At 32.5% G+C, this 18,054-nt stretch overlaps 2 protein-coding genes and 1 non-coding gene across 3 annotated transcripts; 1 reads left to right on the plus strand and 2 right to left on the minus strand.

The window, feature by feature from the left end:
• Positions 1–2,198: 2,198 nt before the first annotated feature.
• Positions 2,199–3,796, minus strand: LOC108471910 (uncharacterized). Its single transcript, XM_017773455.2, has one exon. It carries the CDS (start codon positions 3,651–3,653, stop codon positions 2,301–2,303), a length of 1,353 nt encoding a protein of 450 aa, XP_017628944.1. The 5' UTR covers positions 3,654–3,796; the 3' UTR covers positions 2,199–2,300.
• A 1,347-nt stretch (positions 3,797–5,143) lies between these two features.
• TRNAE-UUC (transfer RNA glutamic acid (anticodon UUC)) lies at positions 5,144–5,215 on the minus strand. Its single transcript has one exon. It is a non-coding gene; the product is annotated as a tRNA-Glu (tRNA).
• A 1,804-nt stretch (positions 5,216–7,019) lies between these two features.
• On the plus strand, positions 7,020–17,122 carry LOC108474118 (uncharacterized). The gene is made up of 18 exons (XM_017776026.2): positions 7,020–7,624; positions 8,384–8,927; positions 9,818–10,051; positions 10,925–11,016; positions 11,718–11,928; positions 12,453–12,634; positions 12,778–13,005; positions 13,219–13,400; positions 13,928–14,021; positions 14,108–14,164; positions 14,263–14,397; positions 14,840–14,908; positions 15,011–15,124; positions 15,561–15,722; positions 15,824–15,952; positions 16,032–16,133; positions 16,431–16,510; positions 16,626–17,122. The coding sequence occupies exons 1-18, from the start codon at positions 7,079–7,081 to the stop codon at positions 17,002–17,004; spliced, it is 3,540 nt and encodes a 1,179-aa protein (XP_017631515.1). The 5' UTR covers positions 7,020–7,078; the 3' UTR covers positions 17,005–17,122.
• Positions 17,123–18,054: the final 932 nt, after the last annotated feature.

An 18,054-nucleotide genomic window follows, 5' to 3' on the forward strand; every position in this document is an offset into this window, starting at 1 on the left:
TATTTTACATATTTATTTAAAGAAAGGGCGCCTAAATTTTGCTTTTGGTATGCACTTACTTGCCTAATTGTGACCAAATTAAAAGCAGAAGAGGATTTTCCATTGAGATTTTTTTTAAATTTGTATATTAGTGATGTATTTGTACATTATGATTATATATTAATATATTAAATATTTATATTACATTTATATATATTTAACCCAAAATTTAGAAAAATCAAAATTTAATGATTGAATTACATTTTAAGTATCTGAAAATGCAATAGTTTCTTTTCTTTTTATTAAACTAAAGCAAAATAAGTAAAATGTGGGTCAGCATTTCAAGAAAATCTGTGCAGACTTAGTCCTTAAAATAGGGAAAAATAAAATTCCACCATATGATGGTGAAGGTGTTCATCGTGTTAAGTGTGGCTTGAGTTCAAGTTATACTAATTGTATTGATGTTAAGGTTTTACCCTTTTCTTGTAATTCTTCAAGATAAATTAGAGAAAAATATTAGCTAAAAACTTATTCATGCAAAAAAAAATATAGAACAATTTTGCTATTTTTTAAATAGAAGGGATAAAATGCAATCTAATTTCTAATATAGGTACATATATAGGGCCAAAACTTTTTTTTCAAGTGAAAAAATTTGTGTAAATTTCTAATTATAAACTATTTGTTAGTTGTTTTTTTTAGTAGTTTTCATGTCTGTTTTACGTAAGTGTCATGAGACTAGATTTTTTGTCTCGTGATCCGTGCAGCCTTAGGCGATCTGTTCGTCCAAACTCGCCTAAGTAAGTCTTTACTCAAGTGAGAATTCTTTAAGAAATCCTCCAAGGCACCAATTTATAGAGCGAAAACAATTTGTGCCAAAAGAAGCTTACAAAGAAGAACAAAAAGAGCGCACACAAGGTGTGTGCATTCTTTCTTTGGCTTTCTGTTGTTTATTTGTAACTTATTTTGGCATAATCACTTTTGCTATACAGATTGGTGGCTTAGAGAAATTTTAAATAAATCCTCACTTTTGGGAGTAAAAGTTGACTTAGGCAAATTTAGAATCAACAGATCGCGAGACAAAAGATCTAGTCCCGTGATATAAGGGTGAAGATAAAAGACTGAGTAGCCTTGCTTTCGAAAAAAGTGTAAATCATTCATTTAACCCGTTTAAATTTTATGAAATTTTATAAGTTAATTAGTGATAAAATTACGTTTTCTCCTGTCAAATTATGATTCATCTCTCATCCTCAAAAGGAATTTTTTATTTATAAATTAGAAAACCAATTATTCGATTTTTTTAAGAGTTAGTATGGAAAATAAATGTTACAAAAATATGAAATACATGTAAATGCCAAAATCCTAAATTTCTCCCACTCTTTGCTCTTTATTGTCTTGCACCAAGCAGACAATTTCTTCTTTAAAGGACAAAATAATCTTCCACGTATATTATTTCAGTATATATATATAGGCCTATATATATATTGTTTTTTGCTAAGAATTCTTATAAAATTCAGACTCTACTTCACATGAATTTATTTTTATGATCATGGAACAGTATCTTTTATAATCTAAAAATATTTCGTATATCATGTGAAAATATATATTAAAAAATTTAATAGGTTTACATTTGTTTTTTCTAAAAAATGGCTATATGTTTAGGGGTTGATTTTTTTTTAGATAAGTTTTGGAAGTATTGTTTATTGAGCAGATGATCGAACCCTCAATAATGGTTTATGTTTCTTTGAGTCGCGCTTAGGTTTCTGTTTTCTGACTTCGATGAGAATTCGAGATAGAGTTTATAGAGTAAGAATACTTCATCGGACTAAACTATTTACCAAGGGGACAAACGTATCGTGTGTCTGATGGGTTTCAAACCTTCGACTTATAGCATATAAGTCATTGTCGGGGAGAGGTATCTCACTTTATATAAGAACGATCTGATTTGATGAATTACTTTCACTCTGTAAACCTCATCTCAGACTTAACTCAATTTAGGAACAATATTAATCATTATTAGGGGTTCGTACCACCAAAAATGAAGACAAAGGGCCAAATGGTAGGTTTTTAATTTAATCCCTTAATTTTTTTATGAAGCTACATGATATAATGATAAAATTACATTTTAATCCCTTTAATAATTAGTTAGTTTTTTTTATGTTAATCAAATTTGATGATGAATGTGGAATATTAATAAACATTCTATACCCTTATATATTTAATTTTTAAATTTAATTGAATTTTTATGTCTTATGCCTATTTAAATATGTATGTGAACACCAATATTAAATATAAATTATAATTATTTTAAAAATAAAATGTACTTAACAATCCCTATAAACAGAAGAATCTGCTTCACATAAACATATTAGATTCATAATCATGGAACTAATATCACGATTACCATTACCACGTTGTATTATTGAATAACCTTCAACTGAGTCAGAACTCAACCCACTGAGTGAACCCGCTCCTTGAAATGACTCGGTCAATGTTGTCAACTCTACGTTCTTCATTATATAGCCATTGCCGACGAGTTGACTGAAAATTCCCGACTCAGATACCGAGTTCTTCTTCTTATGCTGTTGTATTGTAGCTCTAACAATCTGAGTCAACATTGCATTGGCTAATCTCCGAGTTCCCTTAACTCCACCCATCAAAATAGCCGAGTTAACCCGACAATGAGACTGAGTTTTCTCCAAGTTACTTTTACTGTTGTTGCTGCAGCTGCTAAATAAATAAACGGACTCGGAACTCCGACTCCTAACACGGCCGAGCGGATAACTGAGTAACAGTAAACTCTTAACATCTAATAACATTACATAATTGAAGTTTCGCCTCAATTTTCCTAATAACATTGGATAACAAGCCCATCTTCTTAAACTCAGTGGAATATAATCCAAAAACCCACCCAACGAGTTCTCAGGATCCAACTCATTCACATCAAACCCCACAACTGAGCCATAAATCATCCGAGTTGACTCACTTTCATCTTCATTTGAACTACTATAATTCCCTCTCCCCTTCTTTCCCCAAACCGGTTCTCCCATATCTTTCTTCCCAGATTTCCAAAACTGGGTCGAGTTGAAACGAAAGACTGAGTCACGGAAACTCGTAGTATTCAACTCGTTGTAATATCGAACGAGTTTCAAGAATGACTCGTTCTCTTCATGAATCAAAAAGCTGAATCTAGAAGATAATAAAGAGGACCCAAAAAGGAAAACTATGTCAGCCCTTGAAGTGATACCGGATCTATGTAAGACTCGTAAGAAAAGCTTGAGTTCATCTTCGGCTATATCTTCAACAACATGGCAAATGATAAGCTCGTCCATGGCGGTTGTTCCACGTCTATACAAAGTACCCATCCCTTGTAAAGCGAACGAAGAAGAAGACGAAACGACATTGGGTTTTTTCTTGAGTACATGCAGAGCTTTAAAATCCCACATTGAAGAAGAGGAAGGTTCGAGAGTTGAGAGAGTGAAGAAGAGAAGAGTGAGGGAAACTAAAAGAGCGCACATGGAAATGGTGAATCTAGCTTTGGTGAAAAGGAGATTGGGATTTGTTCTTTTAATGAATCTTGATGATGATGTTTTATTATTGGTGGTGGTGTTATTAATGGAGGTGCCGATGATTTTGTTGTGGATGGCTTCGGGGAAGAAGACGAGAAGAAAACCCATTGCCTTGTTTTCTTTGTTTCTGCCGTTGACGGTGCTTGTGTCGGCAGCTCCGGCGGAACACACGGCTGTTTCTTCCCCCCTTGACCCTTCCTTTTCTAAGCGTGTTTTTTTGGGTCTCTGCTCACAAAGGACGTTTCGTCACTTTTTGTGGAAGGGAAACGCTGTGCTTCTAATTTATTGTCTTACAAACTATTTAGGGTAAATTCCACTAATAGTCCCCAATACATTGTAAACAGTGAAATGTGACCTTTGAGTAAATAAGGCCGAGGCTGAGCAACGATTTGAAAAAATTATTGGAATTGTACTTCACTTCACCTGTCTACACCTCTAATAACAAGTCATATTTTCACTTAATTTAGTGGATAATTAAAGGATTAATATATCATTTGGTATTTGAACTTGTTTTTAATATTTAATTTGGTATCTAAATTTTCTTTTGTCTCAATTTAATATTTAAGTTTGGTTTCAATGTTCAATTTGATACTTAAATCAAATGGCATCATGTGGCCTAATGAATATTTAACACATATACTCTTATGATTTAAAATAACGTAGATAATTGGGATAAAAAACTTAAGTACCAAATTAAAAAGTGAAACCAAAATTAAGTGCTTAATTGGAAAAAAAAGTTTAAGTATCAATTTGAAAAACACATATACCAATTTGAATATTGAAGCCAAACTTAAGCATTAATTTTGGACAAAAAATAAATTACCAAACTAAACACTAAAGCCAAAATAACGTACCAAATAGTATATTAATCCATAATTAAATTTCTCATTGAATATAAAAGGTTAAATTCTACTATTAGTCACTCTACTTTATGGAAATTTTAGATTTAGTCTCTAATATTTAATTTGATTAAATTTAATCCATTTACTTTTCAAATTAGTGAGATTTCGTCCCTATACTTTTTCTAGTTTTAAAATTTTAGTCTTGAATCAAAAAGTAATAGTTAAATTTGGTTGGTTAAATTTAATTACTAGTTTTGTATTATGCATAGATTTGTATATTAGGTCCATATTTCCCAATTAGATCATTCTAAGTCCCCATACTTTTTAAATTTAAAATTTCGGTCTCGATGTAAATGACAGTTGTTAAATTTATTAACTAAATTTTAGTGAGTAATATGTGAAAATAATAAATTGACATGATATTACACATATAATAATATGTTTGGTGCAACTAATTTTAGAAATAACAAAACTTAATCAAATGAATTTAACAATTATTATTTTGCGATGATTGAATATTTAAAATTTGAAAAGCATAAGAACTAAAATTGACTAAGATAAAGTATAGTGATTAAATTCACAGCTTCCGCAAAGTAAATTAAAGTATATGGATTAAATTCGCAACTAAAATTTTGAAAAGTATAAGGGCTAAAAACTAACCAAATTAAATCATATGGATCAAATTCACAACTTTTGCAAAGTGCAAGGACTAACAATAAATTTTAACCAATTTAAAATGAAATAAACAAAATATAATTCCATTGCCGGGAATTGAACCCGGGTCTCCTGGGTGAAAGCCAGATATCCTAACCACTGGACGATAATGGATTTGTTGTTAGAGCGTATCAGTATACTAATATCACTAATTTCAGAAGAAAAGAAATCCAATTAATTGCAATAAACGTACAAATCGTAACCGCTTGTACGGAGTAGTGACTGAAAACGACATTGTCCTAAAAGTCTAAAACTGCAACGACAAACCTTACCATTGGATTCTAACACCATAAATCCATTATCTTACCTTACCCTAATAATCTCTGTGTCCCCACATAATCCCCTCTCATTAAACACACTATTTATATGGCCTTAGTACCTATGCCAAAACATAATTTTTCACTACAATATTTATTTATTTATTTATGTTTATAATTCGTGAGTAATCATAAATAGAGATCACAATAAAGTGAGGCGGGTAAATGTTGTTAAATTCACCATCACTCTATAGTTGGTATGCTCTATTTTACAGGCTATCTTGTTTTACTATGAATGTATAATCATGAAAATCACTATTATCCCTATGGACGTTGAATGCATCTATCCTCGTCTCATCCTATTTCACTTCAATTTAATTTACTACTCATATTTAATTTCTTAATTTTTTTAAATACAAGTAAATATTTAATCATATTTCTTAAAATAATATAAACTTTTTTTTTATAATACATTATTATATTTTTACTCTTTCAATAATTATATATACAAGGCTAAAATGGTAGTTTTATATGGTGCAGTGAGACGGGAGGAAGCAAGTGATTATCATAATCGCTCTATACCCTTTATTCAAAAAAAATTCCAACTCGCAATACCCCACATTAACTTTTTTTTTTTAAATCCACTCCATTCGAAGTAGATTGATTCTAGATTTAAGGGACGGTTCAAATTTTGCCATTCGTAATCATAATTATGCCTGATGATTATTTCATATTTATATTTTAAACATTGCAAAATAATCATGATTCATGCGACTCTTGCCTTTTTAATAAAAAATTAATCTTTTTGTATTAATAAAGTTTTTATTTAATCATTTTATCATTAATTATATGTTTAATTAATTATTTTCCAATTTAATTTAATTTTTGTTTTATTTAATTTTTCATATAATATTTTATTATCCAACTGGAGTTATAGACTATGATTTGAAAAAAAATCTATATGTTGAATTTTATTGACCGGTTTAACAATTCACTGTTGCTATTAACATCAAGATCATATTAAAATGGTGAATATATCTGAGAGGTCCTCATAGTATAAGGACTTGATTAAATTAGTCCCTTTATTATTAAGTAAATTAGTTTAGTCTCTATACTATTAAATAGAATAAAATAAGGTCAAATTGTAAAAGAGTTAACATTTACTATTTAGAAAATATCATTTACTATTTAACAAATTTAACAAATTAAATTTTTATGGTTTTGTAAATAAAATTTTTATTTGGAATTGAACTACAATTAAAAGAAAAATAATTTTTAATACATATTTTATTACCTTTGTTACACTTTGGACTTATTTAATTTTTAATAGTATAGAGATTAAATTGATCCATTTAATTATAAAGAGACTAATTTGATCTAGTCGCTATAATATAGGACCTCCCAAGTACTTTAACCATGATCAAACAAATTGATAGTTGAATTACCACATTGGATATTTTCAAAACACAGGTACCACATTAGAAATTTTATGAAAGTATAGGTACCAAATGTAACATTTTCACAATGTTAATATTTTAGAGATTGAATTAGAATATTTTAAAGTTCAGGGGAAAGTTAAAATATTAGATTATAGTCTGAGGACATCTATGTAATTAACTTATTTTTGGGAAAAACAAGAAAAACCCTGTTAAACCCTTCTTCACCATCACCCCCTGTTAAACCCTAAATCCGCCTCCAAAATCTGAACGAAATCGCCACCATGAAGAAAAAACAAATCCCAAATTCCCCGTTAGACGATAAAGAAACCCCGAAGGAAATCGACAACGAAAACGAAATCCCTTTGGAAGATGGGTCCGATATCTGTCAGCAACTCATGGATCGTTATTCAAAATCATCAGCCCCGCAGCATCGCCACCTAATGGCCACTGCTGCCGCCATGCGTTCCATCCTTTCATCTGAGTCGCTTCCTTTATCTCCGCCGGCTTACTTTGCTGCCTCCATTTCTGCCCTCGATGATGATTCAGCAGCCACCCTTGATTCGACGGCTATCGGTGCGCTTCTGACGTTCTTGTCGCTTGTGGTTCCGGCGGTGCCGAAAGGAGGGATTGCCAGTGGGAAGGCAAAGGAGGCGGTGGAAGTTGTGGTGAGAGTATTGGGGAAGGAGGGATTGGGAGTTGCGAGTTTGAGAAGTGGGGTGAAGTGTTTGGGGTTGTTGCTTGTCGGATTTTCTGATTTGCAGGATTGGCACTCGGTTCAGTTTGGTCTAGAGTCATTGCTTGGATTCGCCATTGATAAACGACCCAAGGTATCGAGGCACTGTTTACTTCCTCTTGTTGTTTTCTTAAGCTTAAGTGACCTTTTGGATATGATACTCAAGAATATAATAATGCATGGTTTTATTTTAATACCGGTCTGTTGTGTTTAAAATTCAATCTTTTACAACCATTGCATATTTATTTTATTGCTCCGTCTGTATATCTGATGAATGTTATGGTCTGTTTGCATGATGTCCTGTTATTGTCCTCAGCATCATTTTATTGTTTTCTGGTCTTCAATGAATAATCATGCTTTAGAAGGAAAGCTTCTAAAGTCACATATGGGATTTGACAAGAGGTTGTTCCTGTCAATTAATGCTATGAACCAAGGGTTCAAGCAACTAGCTTTTCCATTTGTGTTGGAGATTGTATGTTCTTGCATTAGTGCACTATGTTACTCGAGTGTCAGATATGCATGTGTCTGGCACTGGTATGGATAGATTTTTCTAAGTTTTTCCATGCATTTAGAGGATCCTTGGAGGTTATGTCCCCATGTCTAAATGTCAAGAGAAGTGAAGAGTCGAAGTTACATAAGTTGTGCATGGTGTAATTGTGTAAGGTGCATTCAGAGCTACACACATCTCCAATCCAGTGTACTTGAGACTGACCCTTAAATTAATACTGAAATTGAATAAACCCTTAAAAGAACTACTCTTTGTGGAATAAAGCTAGCAACTTGCTAGCCATAGTTATTCAATGGGGGAAAAAAGTAAAGTAATTTGATACGTTGATTTAATATTGTGTTGCAGGTTCGGAGATGTGCTCAAGAATATCTTGAGAAGTTTTTTAAGTCTTCACAGTCCTCAGATGTTATGAAGGAGGCAAGTAAATTGGTACTTTCCTTGCTAAAAAGCCATATGCCTGTTGCACTTACCTTAAACACCATAAAAAGTGCAGATGATTCTAAGGATGAAACATTATCGAATCCTGAACATTTGGAGGTCCTTCATATGTTAAATGTGCTGAAGCTTACTGTTCCATATCTCTCTGCCACAATCCGTTTGAAAATTTTATCAGAACTATGTAAACTTACTAGTTCTGAGTTCTCTATTCTTACACGGAACATTCATAAAACCATTGAAGTATTTTTTGGGAACTCAAATGCTGAAGCGATTATACCAGCGACGGAGAACATTATAGTTTCTCTTTCTTCTTATGTCTCTGGGGAGAAGAATCCTGTTGACACTCTCATATCTGCCGCAACTTTGTTAAAATGTGCTGTAGATAAACTTTATGCTGTAGACTCAAACTCCTGGACGAAGCACACTCCTTTTGTTTATGATTCATTAGCAGGTATGTTTTTTGATATGTTTATTTTGACATGTTTATTTATTTATTATTGTTATTATTTCTAATAAAAAGATGCGACAAGTGTATTTATTATTATTTTCGCTGATATGAAGATATTGGAGACTTATTATTGTTTTCACAATTAGTAATGGACTTTGGCATCAGTAAACTTTGTTTTGCTTGTCTGACAAGCAATTGTTAGGTGTAGTGGATTATCATTGCCTTCTGTTCCGTCTTTCCTGTAAACTGCACTAGAATATAGTTGATTGGAACTGCTTTTTTGAATGTAACAATTTCATTACTGCTTGTGATGAATCTGTGGAGATTTATGTATGGTGTTGTTGTTCGTAATATCAGCTCCTGAACTCATTAATGTAAATTGTTTTTTCTACCATGCACAATTGCTCACGGACTTCAAACTTTTTCTAGATATGGAAGTTCTTGGACTTAAGATCTTTAATTGTAACATTCCTAGAAAATCATCTTTGCCAATTTTCCTACATGTCATTGCTTTTCTGCTACATATCAAAACTCATCTTAAAATTTCCGGAATATTTTGATATGTTGTTCACTAGGTTGATGTTTTACAATTACTACTCTTATTCCGTGCCTAATGTAGCCAAGTTTCAATTAAAGCATTAATTCTTAGCAATTTACCATATTATAGCACATGCATTCTTAGTTGATTGATCTAGGTGCAATAAAGAAATAAATTTCTTTCTGTGGATGTTTAGCTTTGCTTCTCATGTGAGGTGTAGAGTTTATCTCTATCCTTTAATGCAGTGGAATACGCAATGTTACTGCTAATTTTAATGCTTTCTATGGATACTTTGATAGCAAACTTGAAATTTAAAAGTTCTTGTTCTTCTGATAATGTTGTAGTTTTGATGTAGCTCTTTTGTCTTCTGAGGCTAGCGTGGCATCACATGCATCAGATATTATGAAGGAGTTGATTACCGACCATATAGATCTGAAGTCTCTTTCATCTGATAACAATGGCCTTGGTAGTGAGGAAGCAGATGCATTAAAATCTATATGTTCAATCTTTGAGAATACCCTAAGTTCAAGTGATGGAATTCCAAACGAGCATGTTTTGGCTGTCTTGACTGTTTTGTTTCAGAAACTCGGTATGCTGGATTATTATTTTTTATTTGCTGCATATGAGTTACACAACTGTATTTTCATTGCTATGTCCTTGAAATACTATAAGGACGAGCTTGGCTGCATTGTTTCTTTACTACTATTGTTCACCTCATATATCTCCTGAGTTATTACTGCTAATCATATTAAACATGTGATTAGGAGGAATCTTCTCAAGATAAATGTGCTAAAGGCATAATTGTCTGGCTTGTTTTATGCGTCCTTATGTTTGTGGGACTGTTTTAGGTGAGTGTTTACATTAGCTATTACTTCAAATTCAGATGGCTCAGCACCCTTAACCTTTATCACCAAAATTAATGGGCACAAACGTGATTATTGGCTTGCAGTGAAAAAAAATGTTGCAGGCATGGTATATTAAATAATTAGAGATGATATGGTCAACTGCTTGAGCTGATTGAGTTAAAACCCCCTTAGGAGGAAGCATAGTTAAAAAGGCAAGGGAAACAAATCTGAGAATTATTTAATTCAAAATTGGTGGCCTTCGTTTTTAAGTTAGTATATAGCCTAATACAGGCATGCTTTGTGAACCCTAAAAGTAGAAACCCCTCAATAATAGTAAGAGCTTAAATTACATAAATTACCTTTTAGAAATAAGCCTAATTTATAAAAAAGATATTGTACTCAATGATAAAAAATAAAAACAAATGAGTAGCAATCTGACAAGTTTGATCTCTGGTGTACTACGGAGAAGCTTGTAGTTTCTTCAAGAACCTAGGACTTAAGAATCTGTGGAATTGTAGTTGATGTTTGTTAGGCTTGTATTCTTCATGCTCAGACAAAAATATGCATGTTTATTGTGCATCAACTTCTGCTTATTTTTGTGATTCAATTGATTGTAGGAGAATCCTCATATATATTTATGAAGGGCATTGTACATAAACTTGCTGACTTAATGACTCGCATTAGTGGGAACACATCTAACACAAACCATGTAAGTCTTCACTCAACCATTTTTGCTTGTTCCCTTATTGCTTGTTCCCTTATTGAGAAGTATTGTGGTTTTAAATTTATCAAAATCCTGTTTGTGTTATGATGTTTTACTGAATTTAAGTTATTGTTTCATCAAGTTCTTTGTTTCTCTACTAAAATTTACTCTTGCATGCTCTTGTTGATATATCTGCTTTGTACTTTTTGATACATTGTTCATCTGACATGTACTTGAATAAACTCGCAAAGAGTGGCTAAGTTTTAGTAAAATGAAGGGATTGCTAATTCAAAAATACAGATGATAAGTGTAAAAATGGAGTAATTGGTTTGGAACAATGAAGGCTTTGTTGTTTTTCTTGTCTTTTATTTATGTTCTGGCAAACTTGTTCTGTTTAGTTGGCATGATTGGCATAATAAGATGGTCAAGTAAGATGAAACCTGCATATTCCTTTCTTTCTGCACGATTAATTTTAATACCAATTTTTAATGCATTTAGTTTGAAAAGTATGCTATGTTTGCCACATTTTATATGTCCATGTTGCATCCAAATAATTTATCTGATTATGGTTTAACATCATGACAACAAAATGTCATATTTGTTTCACTAATCCTATGTTTAAGGTTCAATACTTCAGCTTGTGATTGCTGTATCTTCCATGGTGATCACTGGAAAACTATTGATATCCTTTTTCTGTTAATTTGCAGCTTCAGAATTGTGTAGGATCAGCAGTTACTGTTATCGGGCCAGAGAGGATTCTGACTCTTTTGCCTATAACCCTTTCTGTTGATAACTTCATGCATTCAAACATGTGGTTGGTATCCATATTGAAAGACTATGTCGTTGGAGCATCTCTTAGCTATTATATGGAGCATATAGTGCCACTTGCAAAATCCTTTCAGGAAGCAAGTTGTAAAGGTATTTTTCTTACTCTGAAATTTTCTTCAGATCATGATTATGACTAGATTTAACAATTGAAGGATAATGATGCACATAAAATTGCACCTTGAAAGGTTCTAGGTTAAATTGTTGTGAATCTATTGGATTATTATTCTTTCTGGGTATTTTGTAGGCCAAGGATTCAGTCAACATTATGATCCTGAGGTTAGAGAGCTTATTTAGGGATTAGGACCTGTCATTCTCATTATTTTAATGAATGCTGAAATTTTATATCTCGTTATCAATTCTAGTCAGTAGTTGCAAAACTGTTAGCTGTGCTAAGCGACTTAAATATTATTTCACTTTATTTGGCTTCTCTAAGTGGCTCCATTGTTTTTAATTTTGCATTATGGCTTATCATCCTCTTGGCTGATTTAAAATGTTGGAGCCATCTAGCTTAACATCTGGTGCTTTTACTCTGTGTGTTTAGTACTAAGAGTTTTTGCCATTTTCTAATATTTTTCTGTTTTGACTTTTGACTTTTCCTTTTCCACTTTATTCAGTAAAAAAGTCTGTAATTCGTCAAGATCTGCAGGCTCACAGTCATAGCCTCTGGGGATTACTACCTGCCTTTTGTCGTTATTCTATTGATACACACAAGAGGTTTAAAGCTTTGGCTGAACTTTTAATTGATATTCTTAAGGAGGACTCGCTTATGCATGAAAATATTGCTGTTGCCATACAGGTAACTATTGTTTTGTTTTCATTGTTGTTACCATTAGTTTTGTAAGTCCTAGAACCTTACGTTGATCCTCTTTCCAAATAACTTTTGTTTGTTGTTTTCTTTTCTCTTGTATAATATCTATAGTGGTGTTATTTTTTCTGTAGATTCTTGTCAACCAAAACAAAAATATACTTAGATCTGGAGAGGATGCTGATGAATCAAACAATACTGTAATGGGAGACTCTAAATTAGAGCTCAGAATTCCAGACACTTATTCAAAGAAAACTGCAACCAAAAATATCAAGGCATTATCATCATGTGCTCCGGAGATTCTTCAGGCTCTAACTGATGTATTTATTCATTCCATTCCAGCAAAGCGTTTATATCTTAAGGTTAACATTTTCATTCTTTCATCTTAATGTCTTATTTGAAATTTGATAGACTTATTCAAATTACTTTGATAAAATGAAAAGTTCTTTCCTGGCAGAACAAATTGTCCGATTTTGATATATAAAACACGCATATTCCCTTACTGGTAATATGAAACACCTATTGATGTCTTATTAATATAAAACACCAAATTTCTTCTGATCATGTGTTGTCAGGATGCCATTGGATGCTTGGCTTCAATAACAGACTCTTCTATTACCAAAAGGATTTTTGTGTTATTGGTTGAGAAGCTGCAGTCCATTGATGGTGAAGGTGAATTTGTAAAGCAAGCTGATAATGCAGATGAGGTGGTGGAAAAAGAAAAAAACACTAATACTATGGGTAAAGATGCAAGCAGGTATGTTCCAGACTTCACTTCTGGAATTTAAAAATCAGTTTATTGTTATTACTTATTTTATTATAAATTTTGATTTTGGTGGGCAAAACACCGCCCCACCCTGCTTTGTTGCCATCTCTAAGCAGCTGGCTATTTCAGTTGTCATTGTTAGCCATCTTTACTTTAATGTGAAGTTGTTGACATAAAATGTGCTCATTTACTTTGTTTTTTCTTTTAAAGTACTTGTTTGCTTTGTTACTTTGTTTATTTAATGGTCATGTATAGCACCTTGTAGGCAGATCAGCCTATATTGTAGCTGTTTGCCCTCCCCTGCTGGAGTTCTTTTTTATCTGCTCCATTTGCATCGAATGATATGCATATTTGCTATAAGCTAAGAGGAAATGTTTTGGCAGTGTTGAATGGGTGAATCTAGTTGACTTTTGTTGGCCTTGACAAAATAATGAGAGCTGAAAATCTCATTTTCTGTGGAGAGCAATAGAGATTGACCATGGTGCTAAGACTTTCCTTTTTTTTTTTTTTTAACACAGGTGTATCATAATGGAGCTGGCATCTTCTCTTATTTCAGGGGCAGAGGAGGACCTTATTGATTTTATCTATGTCTTAATAAAGCAAACTTTCCAGGTATATAATATTCCCATTTCTCTTATTGTGTTATTTTTTTTACATACTAATCTAGCCTTGAAATGCTCACTAACCTCCTTTTTTAGGAAACAAATGAGATCGGTCATCATGAAGCATATTATGCTTTAAGCAGAATTTTGGAGGTGTGGTTCCAATAGTATCTTTGGTTCATCATTTTTTTAATAATTTTCATCCTATGTTAGGAGATATAACTTTCCTGTTTTCTCATGTGATGATGTAGGAGCATGCTTGGTTTTGTTCTTCTAAATCGGAGGAGTTGATTGATCTATTACTTGGCCTAAAATCTCCAGCTGATACTCCATCTCTTAGAAACCGGCTTGATTGCTTCAACACACTAATGGTTCATACCTTGAAGGTTAACTCTCATCTAAGTTCATCCTGTTTAAGAATTGTAGATTCCTTTTCTATTGTGCTGTTTGATTGTACTGCATGCTTTTAGATTAAGGTGATAGTCTACATCACTAATGTGGTCAAACAGATTTTGGTATTATTGTGGATTTATCCCTCCGCAAATTTGTTTTAGACAAACCAGTTTCATCTTAGTTGCTGTTGCTGTAATGGAGAATCAAGCCTTTAGCGACGCATTGATGCCTAACACGATGGAAATAGCATCTGAACTTAATTTGTATTTTGTGAAGTTATGCAAATTTTATCTTTTCGTCTAGCTTGTTTAAAACATATATGCTGGCAGCAAGTTGCTGACTGACTTTTGTACATATGGGGGATGATACTGTGCCCTCTCTTAAGAATTAGATCATGATGCCAACTGAATTTTTAACTGTAAAAAATTCTTGCAGGTGAGCTCATTGGAGGAAAATACGAAGCCATTCCTTATTCTTAATGAGATTATAGTCACATTGAAGGATGTAAGAGCCCCGCCTAAGAAGTTCAATCATTTACTGTTTTTCTCCTTGTACTTCATGGGGTAATGCAGTTCATTGCGTTTTTAATCTGAACTTAATATGCAGGGAAAGGAAGAAACAAGGAAAACAACTTACGATATATTACTAAAGATGAGTTCTACCTTAAGAAAGTCGTCAGATCTCGAATCTGATCCACCCTATCACAAACTGATTAGCATGGTGAGGATTTTGTAATTATTTTTTTTAAATGTGTTAGACTTAATTACCCTGACATTAAGTGTTGTAAAGAATTATGTCATAAATCTATATAATGAATCATTTATGATTGTCTAGAAGTAGTAGTCTCGAAGCAGTAGCTTTTTCAGGCAATTGAGTTTTAGAGTGCTATGAGAATTCCAGGATAAAAGTAGGGAAGTTAGAAACTATCCCTGGAGGCCAAAATGTTGATGTCTAACCCAAGTTGGACATATATTTGTTGTTTTTTATGTTCATCATTTATGTTTAGGACATACATGACTGTCTAAATTTTATGCTGCTTTTAACTTGTCCCAATTTCCTTCGGATAGTTGCATTTGTAAACAATTACTGTCAACTTGTTGCCCCAACGGATGACTATCAGTGATGCTAATGACCAAATATGTTGCTTACTTTTCAGATAATGGGATATCTTTCTGGTTCATCACCTCACATTAAGAGTGGAGCAGTGGCTGCCCTGTCTGTTCTCGTGTATGATGATCCTGAGATATGTATCTCAGTGCCTGATCTTGTTTCTTCTATTTTATCCTTGTTGCAAACCAAAGCTGTGGAAGTTATAAAAGTGAGTTTCTGTTGTGCCAACTTATGATTTTGTCTTTCATTTTGTCTCACTGAAAAATATTTTGCTTCTCATTAACGAGGTTTTTTGTATGCCGTTGACAGGCTGTTTTGGGTTTTGTAAAAGTCTTGGTTTCCACCTTGCAAGCTAAAGACCTGCAGAATTTTCTTTCCGATATTATCAATGGAGTTCTACAGTGGTCATCTATCTCGAGAAATCATTTCAGATCAAAGGTAGATAGATATTCACTTTATATAAAAACTGACATATAGAGCTGCAGACTTTTCATCCTGTGCATTCATGTTTCGACAGGTCACTATAATACTGGAAATTTTGACAAGAAAGTGTGGTATTGCTGCTGTTCAATCTGTTGCTCCGGAAAAGCACAAGGGTTTTCTGAATACCGTTATAGAGGTATTCATTTCTTATTCTTAGTCACCCTAGTTTTATTTCGGTTTAAGAAAATTGAAATGTATTCATGTTGAGGAATATCTTGAACATTCCCCTAAGAATTTCGATAAAGAAGGTGCCGAATGCGGGTAAGTAGTAGGGGAAATTAGCTTCGTTTTTCATGGCAAGGCTTTGTATCCTTCTCCCTCTCATTTCCTTCCCTCGTTCATGCCAACATACTCGATATTGATTCCTGATTCGAATATGCTATCTAAAATCCATTTGCTCCTAAGAATAATTTGTAATGTTATATTATTGCAGAACCGACGTGGCAAAACGACTTCTGAAGAAACTGATGTCAATGATGCAGACAAAGTACCCGTGGGTTCATCAACCGAAGGGTCTGATCTCTTTCTGCTGCAGCTTTTATTATTATTATTATTATTATTATTATTATTTTATTGGTAGCTTGCATTTGAATGTTTTACCAATTAATTTCTAGTTGAATCTTACTAGGTCTCGAAAGAGGAGAGATAAGGGATTCGGTGCTTTTAAAAGTAAAAACGACATGATCGAACACCGAAAGAGAAAAAGGGACAAAAGGGATGGTGGCAGCAAGCACGCCAAATCAAGTGAACATGTTGGCCATGGTGGTGGAATGAAAATGGCTAAAAGAGCTAAGCACTTAGGAAATTCAATGAAGGATCATTCAGAAGGAAATGGTAAAAAGAAGAATTTCGACAAAGGGTCCAGCACCGGCAGAGGTCAGAAGAGAAAGATAAATCAGGCAACTACGAGCCAAAAGGGTGAGGCAGCTGGTGATAAACGACATTCTTTCAAGGTACAAACTCGACCCAAGAAATTTAGAGGGGTAAATAAGAAAGGTGACAAGTAAAAAAATATACACACCGGGTTGGTTCAGCAAAGCTGGACAAGATTTTGTTGTAGTTTCTTATTTATATGAAGGTTGAGTGATTCAGTAATCTATGGAATCTGCAAGTTTCGAATCCAAATCTTATCTCATTTTTTATTAATCGAGCTTTAACTCGAGTAAGCAACCATTTAGTATGCCAACGGTAAAATTCTCATTTTAGACCTTTCAGTTTTTGTGATATTACAATTTGGTATATGGTAAAAATGTATTTTGGCCACCCAAAAAAAATTATAATTTATTTCTAGACCTATAAAGGAAATTTCCAATTTTGCCTTTGGTTCTACCTTTAATGACATTATTAGTTGTACTTGTTGACATTACAGTGATGAGGTGGATTTTTCTATTGTTAAATTAATAATCAACTTACTTTTAAATTTAGTAGACTTTTTTAAAAAAATAAGAAATTTTACAATAGTAACTAATTTTATCGATTTGGAACTATCAATAATATTAAAAATAGAAAATTAAATTATGTCAAATGTAATTAAATTTTAAATCTCAGGAGGATAGAGGACTAAATCATAAATATACATGCCTGGTTTCCATTCCGAGCATGCATGTACTAGATTTGTATTATTTATTGTTCATTAATTTTCAATGTAAATGAATTTTCTTCAAAATTCAAATGTTCAAGAGAAAGATATATTTTCGTATAAACTAATTAATTGAAGGAGTTGGTTAATAATTTTCTTTTAAAAATTTCACTAATTATCAATTCTAGTAAAATTTTCATCTTGCTTTTAAAAAAATGGTTTACAACAATATTATATAAATGGTTAAAATGTATTTCAATTTCTATACATTTAAAATTCATTTTTTAATTTTTAGGAATTTAAATTTTATTTTTAATTTTAAAATACAAGTTTAATTGTTAATGCGGTCAAATTCATATTTATTACTTTATTTTTAATTATATTAAAAATATCATACTAGCACATGAATTTAATGGTGTTGTTTAATTTAGAATTTTAAATTCAAAATATAAAAAAATTAAATTCTTAGAAGTAACAA

This window comes from Gossypium arboreum, chromosome 11 (genome assembly GCF_025698485.1).
Source record: "Gossypium arboreum isolate Shixiya-1 chromosome 11, ASM2569848v2, whole genome shotgun sequence".
In the NCBI taxonomy this organism is placed as follows: domain Eukaryota; kingdom Viridiplantae; phylum Streptophyta; class Magnoliopsida; order Malvales; family Malvaceae; genus Gossypium; species Gossypium arboreum.

Excerpts from the sequence above, each read along its gene's own strand:
- LOC108471910 (XM_017773455.2), bottom strand. The coding sequence starts at position 3,653 with ATGGGTTTTCTTCTCGTCTTCTTCCCCGAAGCCATCCACAACAAAATC.
- LOC108474118 (XM_017776026.2), top strand. The coding sequence starts at position 7,079 with ATGAAGAAAAAACAAATCCCAAATTCCCCGTTAGACGATAAAGAAACC. Across the intron at positions 7,625-8,383 it reads CCATTGATAAACGACCCAAG|GTTCGGAGATGTGCTCAAGA; the intron begins GTATCGAGGCAC and ends ATTGTGTTGCAG. Across the intron at positions 12,635-12,777 it reads ATATTGCTGTTGCCATACAG|ATTCTTGTCAACCAAAACAA; the intron begins GTAACTATTGTT and ends TTTTTTCTGTAG.